This window comes from Osmia bicornis, chromosome 4 (genome assembly GCF_907164935.1).
Source record: "Osmia bicornis bicornis chromosome 4, iOsmBic2.1, whole genome shotgun sequence".
NCBI lineage: Eukaryota > Metazoa > Arthropoda > Insecta > Hymenoptera > Megachilidae > Osmia > Osmia bicornis.
The window spans coordinates 11495365-11513951 of record NC_060219.1 but is presented as its reverse complement, the minus strand read 5'-3'; the positions used below and the strand labels follow the sequence as shown (position 1 = coordinate 11513951).

Genomic DNA, 18587 nt, shown 5'->3' with positions numbered 1-18587 from the left:
TCATAACTGTTGATTAGACGATGATCGTTTTAATCGCCTCCTCTGGATTCGGCCCTCTCCGAATCATTTCAAATTGATAAAATATGTACATATATGTATTCAAGGAAATGATTAGAATGTCGGAACAGAAAAATCTCTATATACGTACATATCTGCAACAGACACGAAGAACGTTTGAAGGTTACTCAACCCGTAAATTCTGTCGTATATATGACTTATCTGAAATCGAAATGATTTATTTAACTTGATTCTTTCAAATTCTATCTAATTAATCAACGAGGTCGTTTACCTGGAACTTTATCTGTTGTTGAACTTGAGATTAAATGTAAAAAATATTCTATTTATCGTTTAATACGTAATTATAGGTGGATCGTAAAATTAATGATTTATTATTGTTTGACGATTAAGATACGCTTCCGTTTGTTTGCGATTCTGTATATCGGCTATATAAATATACATATACGGACACGTTTGCAATATCGTCGTTCGAGTCAACAACAAAAGTATGTATTTGAATGATTTTCCAGACATTTCTATAGAAACGTTACACAATTGACAGAGTTTTAATGAATATTTTCAGTAGAAAGTATCAGTTAACTAAGCGGTCGCTTCGAGCACAGTGTCGATTCGTAATAATTCATGAAAAATGCTCTGGACAGCTTCTCTTTGCGATTTACCTATAGATTAATCGATTTTTTTTTTTGACAGAGAGAGAGGAAACGTAATCAGTCCATTATATATATATTTATTTAAAACAAACAATCCATAAAATATAACATAAAACTATAATATAACAACAGCTCGGTTGAAATGTTTATCTTTCGAATTAAACCAGAGCTTGTAACAGGGAAACAAATCCGAACGAGGTTTTCAAGATCTATTAAAAGTTGAAAAAATATGAAATTGACATTATTGAATTATCGTGATTGCAATCGTAATTGTGTGTAATATTTACTCACGCCGATAAAACCGAATAAGGAGAATATGTAAACTTTGCCAGCAGTGATGTACATCGTTCTTCGCCCGGCGATCATACAAAGCAGCAATGTTTTTTGATCTTTTATTGATAATTTCAACCAGTTGAAATCATAGTACGCATCGATCACTCTCGTTGACTAAACAAAATTTTATTCATTCGCATAGATTGCACGTATACCATTTCGAAACTATCGAAACTGAACTTACCTCCTGCGCCATGCATTCGCCTATGTACGAATACAAATAAAGAATAGCAGTGACCGCAATAATGTATAACGTGCACCTGAGAGTATTCAGAAAATTTCCCATCTCGGTCTGAAAAACATAATTACCTATTTGTAATAGTTATAATCGATGCACAGCAACGTGTGCGTAGGATTTGTTGACCGAAACGTCCCACCGACAACATATAGACGAGTACGCCCATCCTTATACTTGTTTGTATCAGCTCTATCAAAAGAATAGTATCGAGTGCTGAATTGATCGTTTTTGCCATCCTGAAATTGGGTAATTAATTAGGTAAAAAAGTTAGTTAGATAAAAACTAGATAAGTAAAATGATTACTTACAAGATCAGTTTTAGATGCTTATTCACCAACTCTTTAATTTTACTAGGAAATTGATTGACCGAAAGTGAATCTACTTGAATATTTTGAATACGATGCGACAAGATTGAAAATTTCGCACACACGTGCAGCACCAAATTAAAAATAAAACTAACAGTGTTTGTATGAAATAGTGCGACAAACATTATAGGTAATTGATACACGAACATAATCATATAATTCTGAAAGTTGTCTTCATAATCGACAAAAGCACGAGCAGAAAAGGGTAGAACGTAAGAGTTTGTATCGTTGCCTTTTCCTGTAACTATCATACATACATACGTATACCAATGTTAATGTTAACTCTTTCCCGATGAAAATCAGTGTAATTGTTAGTGTTGTTGTTGTTATTATTATAGGGATTATTACCGATATACCTGAACCCGATAGCAGCACATGTAACAGAGGACCTGTATACCACCATAACCAGGTGATAAAGCTTCCTCTAATCGCGTATTTTCCAAATTTATTTGATATTTTATTGTAAGATAGATACAAGTCAAGTTCATTGATATTTTCAAAATCACCATTCGCTAGTTCCTCTTTTACTGTTATAATCACGTCCCTGATCAATTTGCTGAAACGAATTTGAAATATCATGAGGAAGGTTGTCGTCATGATCGCGCTGTCTGTTATGTTCTTAACTGTTTCTGTCAAATCTCCTATCACGTCGTAGAGATTCATATTCATGACGACCAAGTGAACGAAAAGATAGGACGCATACATGACGAATTTCTTGTAGGAATTGCTCAATGGCCAAACATCGCACATCGAATAGATCTGTTCGTTTAGAACGAGCACGTCTTTAACTCCATCCTTCTCCTGTAACAGTCTTCGATTATTGTATACACGGGCTTCTACCTACCTGTAGCTTCGGGCTTGGTCTGACTCTCTTCTAAAATCTACGCTCATTCTTGTTTCTCTCGATTAGATATTTCCAACGAGATATCGTCTCGGTCCCATATATTATATTAGAGGGAGTTCCCCTAGTATCGGATATTAGCTATATCTAAAAGAACTGAAATGTGACAAAATTCTTTCAACCGTCAAACGTTTGTTTTATCTTCTCCTTTGTTTTCACTGCGACCCACCCCGTATCACTTATTTTATTCAAACACGTTACCATTATTCTATATCATATGTTACTAAACACCCGAAATTTTTACGGGTGTTGTAAATTGCAAATTGTAAATTGTAAACGAAAAGCTTACGCTCATGGTGTTATCGGATTATCCGTTACGATCTGACGCGACGAGGCAACGCGACGATTCTCCCTGTTGTCAGTTTCATTGATAGAACAATCGATAAACTGTCATTTCGTATGAAAATTGATTCCATTATACGACCATTACACTCGCGAACAATGATTATCTTAGGACTGTTATTTTGCGAACATTTATCCTCCCCCAATGTATAAAATATGTATACAATTACACTTTAAGTAGAGATTCTCTCGTCGATTATTTCTTCTTGGTCTAGTTATTCCTCTTGTATGTACAATGAACACACATCTATTTTTCATTAACAAATACATATGTATATTAGCAAACATTGATGCTACTTTCCTAGTCGATGAAAGAAATGTTTTCACTCTTTTATTTTATTTTTATATCAATCTTGGAAAGGGTGATTCAGATAACGCGAGTGCTAGTGATTGGTAACGAAATCTGGACTGAATAATTCTGCTGGGAGGAATTGCGATTCGTAAGAAAAAATGAAGTAGCTTTCATATTTTATATTTTATACTGTAACATGTTTAACTATAAGTTTGTTGCATAGTAAAGGTGGCATAACAGATAGTGTTTTCTCGACGTTTTAAAAATTTCGTAAAATAAATTCATATAACAGGTTCTCGCTTATATCACTTGGGGAAAAGCAACATTTCTTTTCTGCCCTGTTGTATGTATTAATTATGGATGTACCTCTATTTGCACAGATCAGATCAGAGCTCGTAATAAAGAAACGTATCTGAAGCAAGTTTTCATAATCTGTTGCGACAAACAATATTCGATGATATTATTTTCTCTATTTCTTTATCTTAAGTTGTATGATTTATATACCCACTTGGATAAAACCGGACAGCGAAAACTGTAAAATTCACCAGCCGTAAGTTGCAACGTTTTACGTCCATTAGACATACAATAGAGTACAAATTTTTGGGTTGAATTGCAGTCATTTCTATAGAAACGTTATACAATTGACACAGTTTTATTGAATATTTTCAGCAAAAAGTATTAGTTAACTAAGCGATCGCTTCGAGCACAGTGTCGATTAGTAATTCATAAAAAATGATCTGGACATCTTCTTTTTGCGATTTACCTATAGATTAATCGATTTTTTTTTTTTTTTAGATGGAGGAAACGTAATCACTCCATTATATATTTATTTTAAACAAACAATCCATAAAATATAACATGAAACTATAATATAACAACAGTTCGGTTGAAATGTTTATCTTCTGAATTAAATCAGAGCTTGTAAGAGGGAAACAAATCCGAACGAGGTTTTCAAGATCTATTAAAAGGTGAAAAAATATGAAATTGACATTATTGAATTATCGTGATTGCAATCGTAATTGTGTGTAATATTTACTCACGCCGATAAAACCGAATAAGGAGAATACGTAAATTTTGCCAGCAGTTATGTACATCGTTCTTCGCCCGGTGATCATACAAAGCAACAATGTTTTTTGATCTTTTGTTGATAATTTCAACCAGTTGAAATCATAGTACGCTTCGATCACTCTCGTTGACTAAACAAAATTTTATTAATTCGCATAAATTGTACGTATACCATTTTTACGAAATTATTGATACTCAACTTACCTCCTGCGCCATGCATTCGCCTATATACGAGTACAAATAAAGTATAGAAGTGACCGCAATAATGTATAACGTGAACCTGAGAGCATTCAGAAAATTTCCCATGTTGGTCTGAAAAACATAATTAGCTATTTGTAATAGTTATAATTGTTGCACAGCAATGTGTGCGTAGGATTTGTTGACCGAAACGTCCCACCGACAACATATAGACGAGTACGCCCATCCTTATACTCGTTTGTATCAGCTCTATCAAGAGAATAGTATCAAGTGCTGAATTGAGCATTCTTGCCATCCTGAAATTGGATAATTAATTAGGTAAAAAAGTTAGATAGATAAAAACTAGATAAGTAAAAAAATGATTACTTACACGATCAGTTTTAGATGCTTATTCACCAACTCTTTAATTATACTAGGAAATTGATTGACCGAAAGTGAATCTACTTGAATATTTTGAATACGATGCGACAAGATTGAAAATTTCCCACACACGTGCAGCACCAAATTAAAAATCAAACTAACAGTGTTTGTATGAAATAGTGCGACAAACAGCATAGGAAATTGATACACGTACATCATTAAATAATTTTGAAAGTTGTCTTCGTAATGGACAAAACCACGAACAGGAAAGGGTAGAAAGAAAGCTGCTGAATCGTTGCTTTTTCCTGTAACTATCATACATACATACATATACCAATGAAAATTATTCAATTTCAAACTTTTAAACCTTTCGATGAAAATCAGTATAAATTGTTGGTGTTGTTTTTATTCTACCTGAGCCCGATAGCACCGCATGTAACATAGGAGTTGTATACCACCATACCCAGGTGATAATGCATCCTCTAATCGCGTATTTGCCAAAAGTATTGGATATTTTATTGTAAGATAGATACAAGCCAAGTTCATGGATATTTTCAAAATCACTACTCGTTAGTTCCTCTTTTACTATTGTAATCACGTTCTTGATCAATTTGCTGAAGCGGAGTTGAAACAACATCAGAAAGGTTGTCGTCACGATCGTGTTGTCTGTTATATTCTTAACTGTCAGCTCCAAATCTCCCATCACGTCGTAGAGATTCATATTCATGATGACCAAGTGAACGGAAATATAGGACGCATACATGACGAATTTCGTGTATGACCTGCTCAATGGCCAAACACCGCACATCGAATAGATCTGTTCGTTTAGAACGAGCACGTCTTTAACTCGAGCCTTCTCCTGTAACAGTCTTCGATTATTGTATACACGGGCTTCTACCTACCTATAGCTTTGGGCTCGGTCTGACTCTCTTCTTAAATCTACGTTTATTCTTGTTTCTCTCGATTAGAAATTTCCACCGAGCTATCGGCTCGGTCCCACATATTAAATTAGCGGAAGTTCCCCTAGTATCGGACATTACCTATATCTAAAACAACTGAAATGTGACAAAATTCTTTCAACCCTGAAACGTTTGTTTCATCTTCTCCTATGTTTTGACTGTTGAAGCAATTTTGTCACATTTCAGTTCTTTCAGATATAGCTAATGTCCGATACTAATTGTAAGTGAACTCCCCCTACATCTAATTCATTTCTAGCGATGCTCAACGCTCTGATTCACCCCTTATCGCTTATTTTATTGAAACACGTTACCATTATTCTATATTATATGTTACTAGACACCCGAAATTTTTACGGGTGTTGTAAATTGTAAATTGTAAACGAAAAGCTTACGCTCATGGTGTTATCGGATTATCCTTTACGATCTGACGCGACGACGCGACGCGACGATTCACCCCTGTTGTCAGTTTCATTGATAGAGCAATCGATAAACTGTCATTTCGTACGAAAATTGATGCCATTATATGACTATTACACTCGCAAACAATGATTATCTTACGACTGTTATTTCGCGAACAATTTCGCGTACATTTACCCCCCCAGTGTATCAAATATGTATCCAATTACACTTTAAGTAGAGATTCTTTCGACGATTATTTCTTCTTGGTCTACTTATTCTTCTTGTGTACAATGTACACACATTTATTTTTCATTAACAAATATATATATTAGCAAACATTGATGCTACTTTCCTAGTCGATGAAAGAAATTTTTTCACTCTTTTATTTTATTTTTATATCAATCCTGGAAAGGGTGATTCAGATAACGCGAGTGCTAGTGATTGATTACGAAATCTGGACCGAACAATTCTGCTGGGAGGAATTGCGATTCGTAAGAAAAAATGAAGTAGCTTTCATATTTTATATTTTATACTGTAACATATTTAACTATAAGTTTGTTGCACAGTAAAGGTGGCATAATAAATAGTGTTTTCTCGACTTTAAAAGTATCATAAAATAAATTCATATAACAGGTTCTCGCTTATATCACTTGGGGAAAAGCAAAATTTCTCTTCTGCCCAGTTGTATGTATTAATTATCGATGTACCTCTATTTGCACAGATCAGATCAGAGCTCGTAATAAAGAAACGTATCCGAAGCAAGTTTTCATAATCTGTTGCGACAAACAATATTCGATGATATTATTTTCTCTATTTCTTTATCTTAAATTGTATGATTTATATACCCACTTGGATAAAACCGGACAGCGAAAAGGTGTAAAATTGACCATCCGTAACATGCAACGTTTTACATTTATTAGACATACAATAGAATAAAAATTTTTGGGTTGAATTGCAATCATTTCTATAGAAACGTTACACAATTGACAGAGTTTTAATGAATATTTTCAGTAAAGAGTATCAGTTAACTAAGCGATCGCCTCGAGCACAGTGTCGATTAGTAATTTGTAAAAAATGCTTTCGACAGCTTCTCTTTGCGATTTATCTATAGATTAATCGATTGTTTTTTTTTAGCGAGAGAGGAAACGTAATCAGTCCATTATATATTTATTTTAAACAAACAATCCATAAAATATAACATGAAACTACATGTAACATAAACATTTCGGTTGAAATGCTTATCTTTTGAATTAAATCACAGCTTGTAAGAGGGAAACAAATCCGAACGAGGTTTTCATGATCTATCAAAGGTAGAAAAAATATGAAATTGACATTATTGAATTATCGTGATTGAAATCGTAATTGTGTGTACTATTTACTCACGCCGATAAAACCGAATAAGGAGAACTCGTAAACTTTGCCAACACTTATGTACATCGTTCTTCGCCCGGCGATCATACAAAGCAACAATATTTTTTGATCTTTTGTTGATAATTTCAACCAGTTGGAATCATAGTACGCTTCGTTCACTTTCTTTGACTAAACAAAATTTTATTCATTCGCATAGATTGTACGTATACCATTTTTACGAAACTATTGATACTCAACTTACCTCCTGCGCCATGCATTCGCCTATGAACGAATACAAATAAAGAATACCAGTGACCGCAGAAATGTATAACGTGCACCTGAGAGTATTCACTAAATTTCCCATCTCAGTCTGAAAAACATAATTACCTATTTGTAATGGTTATAATTGATGCACAGCAACGTGTGCGTAGGATTTGTTGACCAAAACCTCCCACCGACAACATATAGACGAGTACGCCCAACCTTATACTCGTTTGTACCAGCTCTATCAAAAGAATAGTATCAAGTGCTGCATTGATCATTTTTGCCATCCTGAAATTGAGTAATTAATTAGGTACAAAAGCTAGATAGATAAAAACTAGATAAGTAAAATGATTACTTACGCGATCAGTTTTAGATGCGTATTCACCAACTCTTTAATTCTATTGCGAAATTGATTGACCGTAAGTGAATCCACTTGAATATTTTGAATACGATGCGACAGAATTGAAAATTTCCCACACACGTGCAGGACCAAAGTAAAAATCAAACTAACAGTGTTTATATGCATTAGTGCGACAAACATTATAGGTAATTGATACACGAACATAATCAGGTAATTCTGAAAGTTGTCTTCATAATCGATAAAAGCACGAGCAGCAAAGGGTAGCTCGTAAGATACTGAATCGTTGCTTTTTCCTGTAACTATCATACATACATACGTATATCAATGTTAATGTTAACTCTTTCGCGATGCAAATCAGTGTAATTGTTGGTGTTGTTGTTGTTATTATTATAGAGATTATTAACGATATACCTGAACCCGATAGCAGCACATGTAACAGAGGACCTGTATACCACCCTAACCAGGTGGTAAAGCTTCCTCTAATCGCGTATTTTCCAAAATTATAGGATATTCTATTGTAAGATAGATACAAGTCAAGTTCATTGACATTTTCAAAATCACCATTCGCTAGTTCCTCTTTTACTATTATAAGCACCTTCCTGAGCAATTTGCTGAATCGAATTTGAAATATCATGAGGAAGGTTGTCGTCATGATCGCGCTGTCTGTTATGTTCTTAACTGTTTCTGTCAAATCTCCTATCACGTCGTAGAGGTTCAAATTCATGGCGACCAAGTGAACGGAAAGATAGGACACAGATATGACGAATTTCTTGTAGGTATTGCTGAATGGCCAAACATCGCACATCGAATAGACCCTTTCGTTTAGAACGAGCACGTCTCGAACTCCATCCTTCTCCTGTAACAGTCTTCGATTATTGTATACACGGGCTTCTACCTACCTGTAGCTTCGGGCTTGGTCTGACTCTCTTCTAAAATCTATGCTCATTCTTGTTTCTGTCGATTAGAAATTTCCAACGAGCTATCGTCTCGGTCCCATATATTATATTAGAGGGAGTTCCCCTTGTATCGGACATTAGCTATATCTAAAAGAACTGAAAGGTGACAAAATTCTTTCAACCGTCAAACGTTTGTTTTATCTTCTCCTTTGTTTTCACTGTGACCCAGCCCTTATCGCTTATTTTATTCAAACACGTTACCATTATTCTATATTATATGTTACTAGACAGCCGAAATTTATGCGGGTGTTGTAAATTGTAAATTGTAAACGAAAAGCTTACGCTCATGGTGTTATCCGATTATCCGTTACGATCTGACGCGACGAGGCAACGCGACGATTCCGCCTGTTGTCAGTTTCATTGATAGAACAATCTATAAACTGTCATTTCGTATGAAAATTGATTCTATTATACAACCATTACACTCGCAATCAATGATTATCTTAGGACTGTTATTTCGCGAACAATGCCGCGAACATTTATCCCCCCCCCAGTGTATAAAATATGTATACAATTGCACTTTAAGTAGAGATTCTCTCGTAGTTTATTTCTTCTTGGTCTATTTATTCCTTTTGTATGATATGTATTAGCAAACATTCAAATAATCGATGAAAGATGTTTTCACTCTTTTATTTTTTTTCTTATATCAATCTTGGAAAGGGTGATTCAGATAACGCGAGTGCTAGTGATTGGTAATGAAATCTGGACCGAATAATTCTGCTGGGAGGAATTGCGATTCGTAAGAAAATAGCTTCCATATTTTATACTGTAATATATTTAACTATAAGTTTGTTGCATAGCAAAGGTGGCATATTTTGATAGATAGAGTATACAATAGATAGTGTTTTCTCGATGTCTTAGAAATTTCGTAAAATATATCCATATAACAGGTTCTCGCTTATATCACTTGGGGAACAGGAAAATTTCTCTTCTGCCCTGTTGTATGTGTTAATTATGTATGTACCTTTATTTGCACAGATCAGATCAGAGCTCGTAATAAAGAAACGTATCCGAAGCAAGTTTTCATAATCTGTTGCGACAAACAATGTTCGATAATATTATTTTTCCTATTTCTTTATCTTAAATTGTATGACTTATATGTATATACCCACTTGGATGAAACCAGGCAGCGAAAAACTGTAAAATTTACCAGCCGTAAGATGCAACGTTTTACGTCCATTAGACATACAATAGAGTAAAAATTTTTGATTACGAATCGACAGTTTCAGCCAGTCAGCGTCGTAGAATGCGTCGTTTACTTTTCGAGACTAAATTAATGGAATGGAATTAAGGAATTAATTAATTGGATAATTATTACGTACAAAAGCTTGTTACCTCGTACTCTAATCGTTCACCTATGTACGAGTACAGATACAGCATCAAAGTGACTATCGTCACGTATAAACCATACGTGAAAATGTCCACGATGTCGTCACTCTGCAAGAAGAGCAAAATATAGATATCAATCTGAATGGATGTAAATTTAGTGGGTCGGAAGCTCTTTTTGCAAGTTTAAGATTAAACGTTAATTACAATATAATGAAAACCTACCAGTAGAATCGTGTACATTAGAACAGCCATTCTAATGCTCGTTTGCGTGAGTTCTATCGCAAGAAATATTTGAAGCGCTGAATTCAGAGAATTTGCCCTCCTACATATGTATAAAAAGGGTTTAATTTTACCCACCATTTACCTGACCACGTTAAAAGCAACTATTGTACTAACTAACATGTTAATTTATTATTAATTAGTAAATAAGAGAAGGTATACTCACAATATTAGCTCCACGTGTCTATCCACCATCTCTTTAACCCTACGTTGAAAAGAATCCGTCGCATCTTCAGTTATGTTTTGTATGCGATATGACAAAATTGAAAATTTTCCGCACACGTGCAACACTAAACTGAGTAACAAACTAATGCTGCTTATATGTAATAATGCTATAAGCGTCAGAGGCATTTGGTACACGTACATGAGAATGTAATTTTGTAAATTGTCTTCGTAATCGAGCCAAGAATGAATTCGAAACGGTAACCGGTAAATCTTTGAACTATTATCTTTTTCTACAAAAAGATAAATTGGTGCGTTAGTGAATTTTTAACATTTCACGATAAACGAGAAAGAAAATACCTGACAACGAGGTAGCTTTTAATAATTCCAACATAGGTGTAATGTACCACATTACGGCTATTACAGCGGTCGTAGTCACCGCGTATCTGCCGAAATTGTCAGAAATATTATTGTAGGACAAATACAATTGCATCTCTTCGTTGTTTCGAAATTCATTCCGCGACAGTTCATCTTTCGTAGTGGTGATCACGTTCTTGAGCAATTTACTGAATCGAAAGAGGAAGAGCATAAAATAAGTTGTCGTAGCGATCGTGTTGTCTACTATATTCTCCACCATGAGTTCCAATTCGCCCATCACATCGTACAGATCCATATTCATAATGACCAAATGAACGGACAGATAGGACAAATACATGACCAACTTTTTGTAAGAATTGCTCAGTGGCCAGGCATCGCATATCGAAAAGACCCGTTCGTTTAAAAGCAACACGTCTTTTATTTCAACTTTTTTATCCTGTAACAAGATGTTTATTTTATTTTATTTTATTTTATTTTATTTTATTTTTATAAACAATACTAAATCGCATCTTACATTCATCACGACTCTTGCTCTTCTATGTCTATTCTTTCTGACAGTCCGCGTTTCATAAGTGAGATCAATAAAACTGTAATTTCTTTCGAAAGTTCTCGCCTAGCGATGATGTAGTTCCAACCAATTATTACTCTACGACCACCGTTCCCTAGGTAATTCGCTCTAATTGCTTTCTAATAATTATTTTCTCAAGTTCGACGACGCAATATTTTTTCTTACTAGGATCCTATCCTACAGATAGAAACTTGAACGTTGGAATTATTCGAAGAGGGAGTGTTCTTTTTCTTCTTGATAAAACAATTAACAGTGCTGGAGTCTGTCCTTGGTAATTTACTTGAGAAAAAGTTTTTTCCTGTTGACGATCAACAAACTGGAAAAATGGATTCATCAAGGTCTTGCGTGCTTCGAAGCAGCAAATTCAAAGCGATCAAAGATTAAATTGATCGTGTGATTGAATTGTTTGGGTCGCGTTTAACGCTGGGATGGCGCGTCGCGTCGCAACGTATAGGTAAATGTACACATTTGAAAATGTAAAGATCGTTAAACCAGGTAAAAATATCTGTGTCATCGTTTTCGTGGGGTACAGATCGATGATAAAGATAAATCCTCTACGCGGAAATGTAAGCTATTTCGGCACGATTTCGTACGTACCATTTGCATTCTTCAAGGTGCTCATAAATTTCCTCTCTGACACATGAGCTTAGATAAATCGCAATGATGGAATAATTTTTCCGCGACATTGCAATCTTCTGCGTGTCGCGTGAAAATATTATACGAGGCTTACCCTTTTTTCGAAAGAGAAGCTGGTGTCGAAAATTGAGGACAAGAAAAAATTATCTCTACTAGAGGAGTTCCAGAAGGAGGTTTCTCTCGCGCTTTGTTTGTCAAACGTTTGTTGAAATCTTTCAATTTTCAATTTATTTAAAAGAAAATTACTAGAATACAAGAAGCATCGTTAAGAAAACCTAACTAAAATAGAAAACATGAAATTTCATGGCAATAATATATGTAATGTTGGTAACGATGGAATATTTGATTCGTGTCATACGCTTATGAAATTTTAATTTACTACATTGTTGTTCCTTTTTCACTTCGCTATAGTTGCTCTTTAAACAATATCGTCTTTGATAAGAGACTTGATGATAGGGTAAACAAACGCGTTTCATATCATTATGTACGCTAGTTCTCACATTTACGCGATATTACGATATTACGATACATGTACTTACATTACATCTTGGTGGGTGCTTTCAGCATCTCCGATATCGTCGCGTCATGTATGAAATCAGAGATAGCATTAACGAGCAGGAACATTCGAGGAACAAAGAGGAAATTAAGTTAGTACTGTTACGTAATAATTCTCATCTTTTTGATTATAGGAAATGAGATAAATAGAGATTCCGAAAGTGAGATGAGCAAAAAGAATTGTTTCGACTAAAATGGATAAAAGTGAAAAAAAAGAAGTGAAGAATCCGCGTGAAAATGCCAACCCATTATCTATTCTTACATTCTGGTAATAATTATTAATTAAATTTCTTATCTGTTTATCTTTTATTTATATCTTTTTTTCTCCCCTTCGGCCCTTAAACTAACAGGTGGGTCCTTAAGTTGTTCATTGTCGGCTACAAAAAGGAATTGAAAGAAGAAGATTTGTATTCACCATTGAAAGAGGACAAGAGTAGTTACCTGGGTCAACGTATCGTGAAAAATTGGGAGATCGAAGTGAAACGACACGAAAAAAGAAAGGACAGCCCTAAACCGAGCTTATTTAGGGTACTCTACAAATGCTTCGGTAAAGCTGTCATGAACACTGGAGTAGCGCTATTTGTTCTAGAATTCGGCATACGGTACAGTAACAAACACACGCAAACAACAATTTAATGCTATCACACCCGGTGCGCTCGCTGTTCACAATTATTTCAACACCGTTTAATTCATTATTATTATCATTTTTCAAACTTGAAACTTTATATCTTATATCCTAAACTTTATATCATCGTCGAATCGTATGAAATGGTAATTTTTAATTATTTTGAGCAGTGCGAGTGACGACGGATTCTGCAAAATCCTTTCATCGTAAAAAAAAAAAAAAAAAAAAAAAAAAACAGGAAACTCTAAACTTACGAGTTAGGGATTTGTATTGAAAAAAGAAATGCATGTGTAAAACTAAGAAATAAGTAATTACTGAAATTATATTATACATATTTCAGGATCGTAAATCCATTCCTTCTTGCCAAATTACTCCGCTACTTTTCTGGAAATAGAAAAGACTGGACCAGTGATGTATACTATTATGCTGCAGCTTTTTCTCTACTGCCTTTGCTAGATGCTGTGATTTTACATTGGTCCCTACAAAACTTGATGCACGTAGGAATGAAAGTTAGGGTGGCTTGTTGTACCTTGATCTACAGAAAGATATTAAAATTATCCAATGCCGTTCTTGAGAATGAAACGTCTGCTGGACAGGTAAAAAAGAAAGCGAAATTAATCATTGAAATCGTAGAAAGAGTTCACCACCCGTTTAGATTTTATTCCATTTTTTCTTTCTTACTCTTTCAGATGGTCAATTTCCTGAGCAACGATGTTAATCGTCTCGATTATTTCGTTTTTAGTATTCATTATTTATGGATTGGTCCACTGCAAGTTTTACTAATATCCTATCTAATATATCGTGAAATAGGCCTCGGTGCTATTACTGGAATGACGACGTTTTTATTATGTATACCATTGCAATGTTAGTATAAAAAATAAATCTTTCCTTTTTATCGTATCTTAAATTACTACATATTATATTATACTATCATTTTCTAGTGTACTTTGGGAAAAAGGTATCACGTTTAACTCTTGTATCGGCTCAGAAGACTGACAATAGATTAAGATTGATGAATCAAATAATAGCTGGTGTAGAAATAATCAAGATGTACGTCTGGGAGGTACCGTATTCTCTTCTTGTCGAAAAGGCTAGACGGTAAGAGAGATATTGAAATCTACTTTAATGGAACTTTTCTTCTTTTTATTAATCGAGTACTTTTTTTTAGGAAAGAAGTGGACGTGATAAAGAAATACTCGATCGTCGAACAATTGGGTTTAACGTTTGATATCTACGTTCCTCGAGTCAGCTTATTTATTACAATATTAACGTACGTTTTAACCGGTAACACCATCGATGCCGAGAAAGTATTTATGACAACAGCGTTTTATACCATTTTACGAAGTTCTATGACTGTTGGATTTGCTCTAAGTATACATATACATATTATTCTACCATCGCGATCAAACCAAGTTTTAATTAACCAATTACTTAAACGTATCTATATTTAAATGCACACAGGTGTTCATCAATTAGCAGAAGCAATGGTGTCCATCAGGCGTCTAGAGAAATTCATGATGCATCCTGAAATAGCTGCTCCGCCAAAGGTACAGAATCAAGTAGCCACACAATCTCTGCCCGTTTACTTGAAAAACGTAACTGCCAGATGGGACGAGACCAGAGACTATACCTTGCAAAATGTTGATTTAACGATACGAGCAGGTAGCTTCGTAGCGGTAATCGGTCAGATTGGTTCCGGAAAGAGTAGTCTATTGCAAGCGATACTCGGTGAGTTACCATTACACGAGGGTATCCTAGAAAGCTACGGTAAGATTAGATTCGCCGACCAAAGGCCATGGCTCTTCGCCTCCTCCATCCGGCAAAACATTCTCTTCGGTGAACCGATGAACGAGAAGCGTTACAACCAAGTGATCAATGTCTGTCAATTAAGAACCGACATAGATTCGTTCACGCATAAGGACAGAACGATGGTCGGCGAAAGGGGGATAAATTTAAGTGGTGGTCAACGAGCTAGAATCAATTTGGCTCGTGCTGTTTATGCCGATGCTGATATTTATCTTTTCGATGATCCTCTGTCGGCAGTTGACTCGCACGTCGGTAGTCGCATCGTGGACGAATGCATATTCGGTTTCCTTCGAGACAAAACTCGAATTCTAGTCACTCATCAAATACAGTACTTAAAATCTGCTGATCAGATCATCGTAATGAATAACGGTTCTATACAAGCAAAGGGTAGCTTCGAGGAGCTTCAAAGAATGAGCCTAGACTTTATGAAGATCTTTAAAGAAGTGGAAGAGAATAAAAAGAGCAAAGAACCTGAAGTTATAAGCGACGAGAGGCAAACAATCGTCGAAGAAGAGACGAAGAAAGAGGAGGAACCAGCTGTGTCAGACGAAGAGCCTGTCGAAGTGGCTGAAACGAGAACTGTCGGTAGAATTTCGAGCACAGTTTTTCTATCGTACTGGAAAGCAAGCCGAAATCTCTGCTTACTCGTTCTGATGGTCAATCTATTTATTGCGAGCCAAATAATGGCAAGCGGTAGCGATTACTTGCTTGCCTTCTGGGTAAACACGGAAGCAGCTTCCTGGTTTAAAACCGAGAACGGAACGAGGACTTTTCAATGGAACGGCTCGCTATCTCGCGATGGAATTATTTATTTATGGAGCGGTTTAACCATGGGCGTCGTCCTCGTCTACATGTTCCAGACGTTCACCTACTATGGGGTTTGCATGCGTGCTTCGAAAAACTTACACGCAGAAATGTTCCGCAGCATAGTTCGTGCTGCTATGTACTTTTACAACACAAATCCTGCTGGTCGTATATTAAACAGGTAAGGTGGTATTCGTCTCGGGATCGTCTGTCAGGCTCGTAAGTGGGGCTGACAACAGATTTATATTCACATCGATTCTTCTGTTTTCGTATTCAGATTTTCCAAAGACATCGGTGTCATTGATAAAAAGCTGCCTTTTACCATGTTCGACGTTACAATCATGTTCTTAACTTTTATTGGAACAATAGTGATCGTTGGTACTGTCAGCGTATGGTTGCTAATACCAACATTCGTCGTTATACTACTTTTCTACTACATGCGGGTCATTTATATTTCAACTAGTCGTTCGGTTAAACGTATGGAGGGTACAAGTAAGTAAACTTAATATACACGTTACGTATGTGTTTATAAAAGCGTTCGATAATATTTTTCAGCACGTTCACCGGTATTCGATCACGTCGGTGCAACTCTCCAAGGTCTGACGACGATCAGAGCGTTCAAAGCTGAGAAGATAGTGACTGCAGATTTCGACAATCATCAGGACCTTCACACGTCCACTTGGTTCATATTTATATCCATCTCGCGAGCTTTCGGTCTCTACATAGAGTGGTTCTGTCTGATCTACGTAGGACTGATCACAGTGATATTTCTATTGTTCGATGATCTCGCTGTTGCTGGTAATATCGGTTTGGTAATTACACAGATTACCGCGATCACTGGAATTTTGCAATGGGGTATGAGACAGACCGCCGAATTAGAAAATCATATGACTTCCATTGAAAGAGTCTTAGAGTATAGTAATCTGGAAGAAGAACCCTTCTTAGACAGCACACCGGATAAAAAGCCTCCAAACGATTGGCCTAATCAGGGCTTGGTAGAGTTCAAGAATGTGAAATTAAAGTATGGACCTAAGAGTCCATACGTGTTAAAAGGTATAAACTTTGTGGTGAAAGCCAAAGAGAAAGTCGGTGTCGTTGGAAGAACCGGGGCTGGAAAAACTTCTTTGATCAGTGCTCTCTTTCGTCTGGCGTACATAGAAGGAGAGATCATTGTCGACGATATACCTACAGATAGAGTTGCGTTGCACGATTTCCGTTCAAAAATCAGTATTATACCGCAAGAACCAGTCTTGTTTGGTGGTAGTCTTCGAAGAAATCTAGACCCCTTTGATGAATATTCTGACAACGATTTATGGGCGGCACTGCAAGAAGTAGAATTGAAGGAAAATATCTCAGAAATGGCAGCAGGTTTAAATAGTAAAGTAGCCGAAGAGGGATCAAATTTTAGCGTTGGTCAACGTCAATTACTATGCCTTGTTAGAGCACTCGTTAGAAATAATAAAATAATGGTTCTCGATGAAGCCACTGCCAATGTTGATCCACAAACTGATTCCTTGATTCAAAAGACTGTTAGGAAAAAGTTTATGCATTGTACTGTATTCACTATAGCGCATAGATTAAATACCATAATGGATAGCGATAAAATACTTGTGATGGACCAAGGTCATTTAGTGGTAAGTCAACAAATTCTTTTACACTTTTATTTGTAAGTAACGGAGAAACGGTGCTTTATTCTGCATATATATTTCTTCATCTCTTTATTGTATTAATGTCGCAGGAATACGATCATCCCTACGTTCTGTTGCAAAGAAAAGGTTACTTTTACAAAATGGTGCAACAAACAGGTACTACAATGGCCTACAGTTTATCCGAAATCGCAAAGAACGTGAGTAAACGAAGAAGATATTGTATTCTAAGCTTATCAAGATAACATGTATTCATTTTTTTTTTTTTTTTTTCAGGCTTTCTACAAAAACAACCAAGTATCATCTTGATGATAGTCAAACTTTAGCAATTTAAAAGTATACGATATTTAAACAAAGTCTTTTTCTACGTCCAATTTATATTTTACTATCTTGAAATAAGCAGATAGTTTATCTTAAATATTCCTGTCTTCGAGGATGCAAATTGTCGTGAAAGTACGGTGCTTACAAAGGTATTACAAATAATTATTAATCTACTATGATAAGAATAGTAATAATTATTTGTAACAGATAGATATATAATTTCAATAAAAGAGACTCTACAGTGAAGAAGATAATAATAATAATATGCTTTCACAACGCATTATACGACAGCAACAAGCATTTATGAAAGATGTACTGTAAAAAATAAAAAGAAAGAGAAGTTTCCTCGTAATGAGCCCTGTTTGGGTGGACAGAATTCTCACGCCTTCCCTCCTAGCCCTCGAAAGGACTAGGAAGGAGGAAAGGAG

At 35.6% G+C, this 18587-nt stretch overlaps 5 protein-coding genes across 7 annotated transcripts in view; 2 read left to right on the top strand and 3 right to left on the bottom strand.

The window, feature by feature from the left end:
- LOC114878419 (protein expanded) overlaps positions 1–3594 on the top strand; it is a 53367-nt gene extending 49773 nt beyond the window's left edge. For both annotated transcript variants that reach the window (XR_006829338.1, XR_006829336.1), the window contains 2 exons: positions 1942–2012; positions 3519–3594. The gene's annotated coding sequence lies outside the window, so the exon portion shown is untranslated. The remainder of the gene's footprint in view (positions 1–1941; positions 2013–3518) is intronic.
- Positions 730–3546, bottom strand: LOC114878427 (odorant receptor 82a-like). Its single transcript, XM_029192247.2, has 7 exons — positions 2794–3546; positions 1960–2404; positions 1547–1847; positions 1379–1475; positions 1186–1293; positions 960–1115; positions 730–877 (listed from the first exon to the last, which is right to left on the bottom strand). Exons 1-7 carry the CDS (start codon positions 2797–2799, stop codon positions 827–829), a joined length of 1164 nt encoding a protein of 387 aa, XP_029048080.2. The 5' UTR covers positions 2800–3546; the 3' UTR covers positions 730–826.
- Positions 3595–4018: 424 nt separating the features above from the next.
- On the bottom strand, positions 4019–6227 carry LOC114878432 (odorant receptor 82a-like). The gene is made up of 6 exons (XM_046285442.1): positions 5176–6227; positions 4772–5072; positions 4601–4697; positions 4408–4515; positions 4179–4334; positions 4019–4096 (listed from the first exon to the last, which is right to left on the bottom strand). The coding sequence occupies exons 1-6, from the start codon at positions 5567–5569 to the stop codon at positions 4046–4048; spliced, it is 1107 nt and encodes a 368-aa protein (XP_046141398.1). The 5' UTR covers positions 5570–6227; the 3' UTR covers positions 4019–4045.
- A 785-nt stretch (positions 6228–7012) lies between these two features.
- Positions 7013–13011, bottom strand: LOC114878428. The gene is made up of 13 exons (XM_046285489.1): positions 12942–13011; positions 11713–12082; positions 11181–11634; positions 10825–11113; positions 10602–10701; positions 10386–10487; positions 10163–10318; positions 8506–8989; positions 8093–8393; positions 7925–8021; positions 7732–7839; positions 7503–7658; positions 7013–7420 (listed from the first exon to the last, which is right to left on the bottom strand). Exons 2-13 carry the CDS (start codon positions 11716–11718, stop codon positions 7370–7372), a joined length of 2304 nt encoding a protein of 767 aa, XP_046141445.1. The 5' UTR covers positions 11719–12082; positions 12942–13011; the 3' UTR covers positions 7013–7369.
- A 2-nt stretch (positions 13012–13013) lies between these two features.
- LOC114878422 (probable multidrug resistance-associated protein lethal(2)03659) lies at positions 13014–18511 on the top strand. Of its 2 annotated transcripts, XM_029192236.2 has the most exons (11): positions 13014–13225; positions 13308–13559; positions 13923–14178; positions 14272–14446; positions 14524–14680; positions 14751–14953; positions 15044–16373; positions 16470–16684; positions 16748–17826; positions 17931–18038; positions 18115–18511. In XM_029192236.2, exons 1-11 carry the CDS (start codon positions 13152–13154, stop codon positions 18145–18147), a joined length of 3882 nt encoding a protein of 1293 aa, XP_029048069.1. In that variant the 5' UTR covers positions 13014–13151; the 3' UTR covers positions 18148–18511. The 2 variants fall into 2 exon arrangements, with proteins under 2 accessions (XP_029048069.1, XP_046141393.1); XM_046285437.1 differs by lacking the exon at positions 13014–13225 and having other exon boundaries at positions 13411–13504.
- The last annotated feature ends 76 nt before the right edge of the window (positions 18512–18587 follow it).

Coding starts and splice junctions, on each gene's coding strand:
- LOC114878427 (XM_029192247.2), bottom strand. Junction 1,116..1,185: donor GCGAATGCATGGCGCAGGAG/GTAAGTTCAGTT, acceptor AATTTTGTTTAG/TCAACGAGAGTGATCGATGC. Junction 878..959: donor CCTTATTCGGTTTTATCGGC/GTGAGTAAATAT, acceptor AACTTTTAATAG/ATCTTGAAAACCTCGTTCGG.
- LOC114878428 (XM_046285489.1), bottom strand. Junction 11,114..11,180: donor AAAAGCTACCTCGTTGTCAG/GTATTTTCTTTC, acceptor ATCTTTTTGTAG/AAAAAGATAATAGTTCAAAG. Junction 7,840..7,924: donor TACTCGTCTATATGTTGTCG/GTGGGAGGTTTT, acceptor TATGTTTTTCAG/ACTGAGATGGGAAATTTAGT.
- LOC114878432 (XM_046285442.1), bottom strand. CDS start 5,569: ATGTGCGGTGTTTGGCCATTGAGCAGGTCATACACGAAATTCGTCATG. Junction 4,698..4,771: donor AAGCATCTAAAACTGATCGT/GTAAGTAATCAT, acceptor ATCCAATTTCAG/GATGGCAAGAATGCTCAATT. Junction 4,335..4,407: donor GCGAATGCATGGCGCAGGAG/GTAAGTTGAGTA, acceptor AATTTTGTTTAG/TCAACGAGAGTGATCGAAGC.
- LOC114878422 (XM_029192236.2), top strand. CDS start 13,152: ATGGATAAAAGTGAAAAAAAAGAAGTGAAGAATCCGCGTGAAAATGCC. Junction 14,954..15,043: donor GACTGTTGGATTTGCTCTAA/GTATACATATAC, acceptor AAATGCACACAG/GTGTTCATCAATTAGCAGAA. Junction 17,827..17,930: donor TGGACCAAGGTCATTTAGTG/GTAAGTCAACAA, acceptor TTAATGTCGCAG/GAATACGATCATCCCTACGT.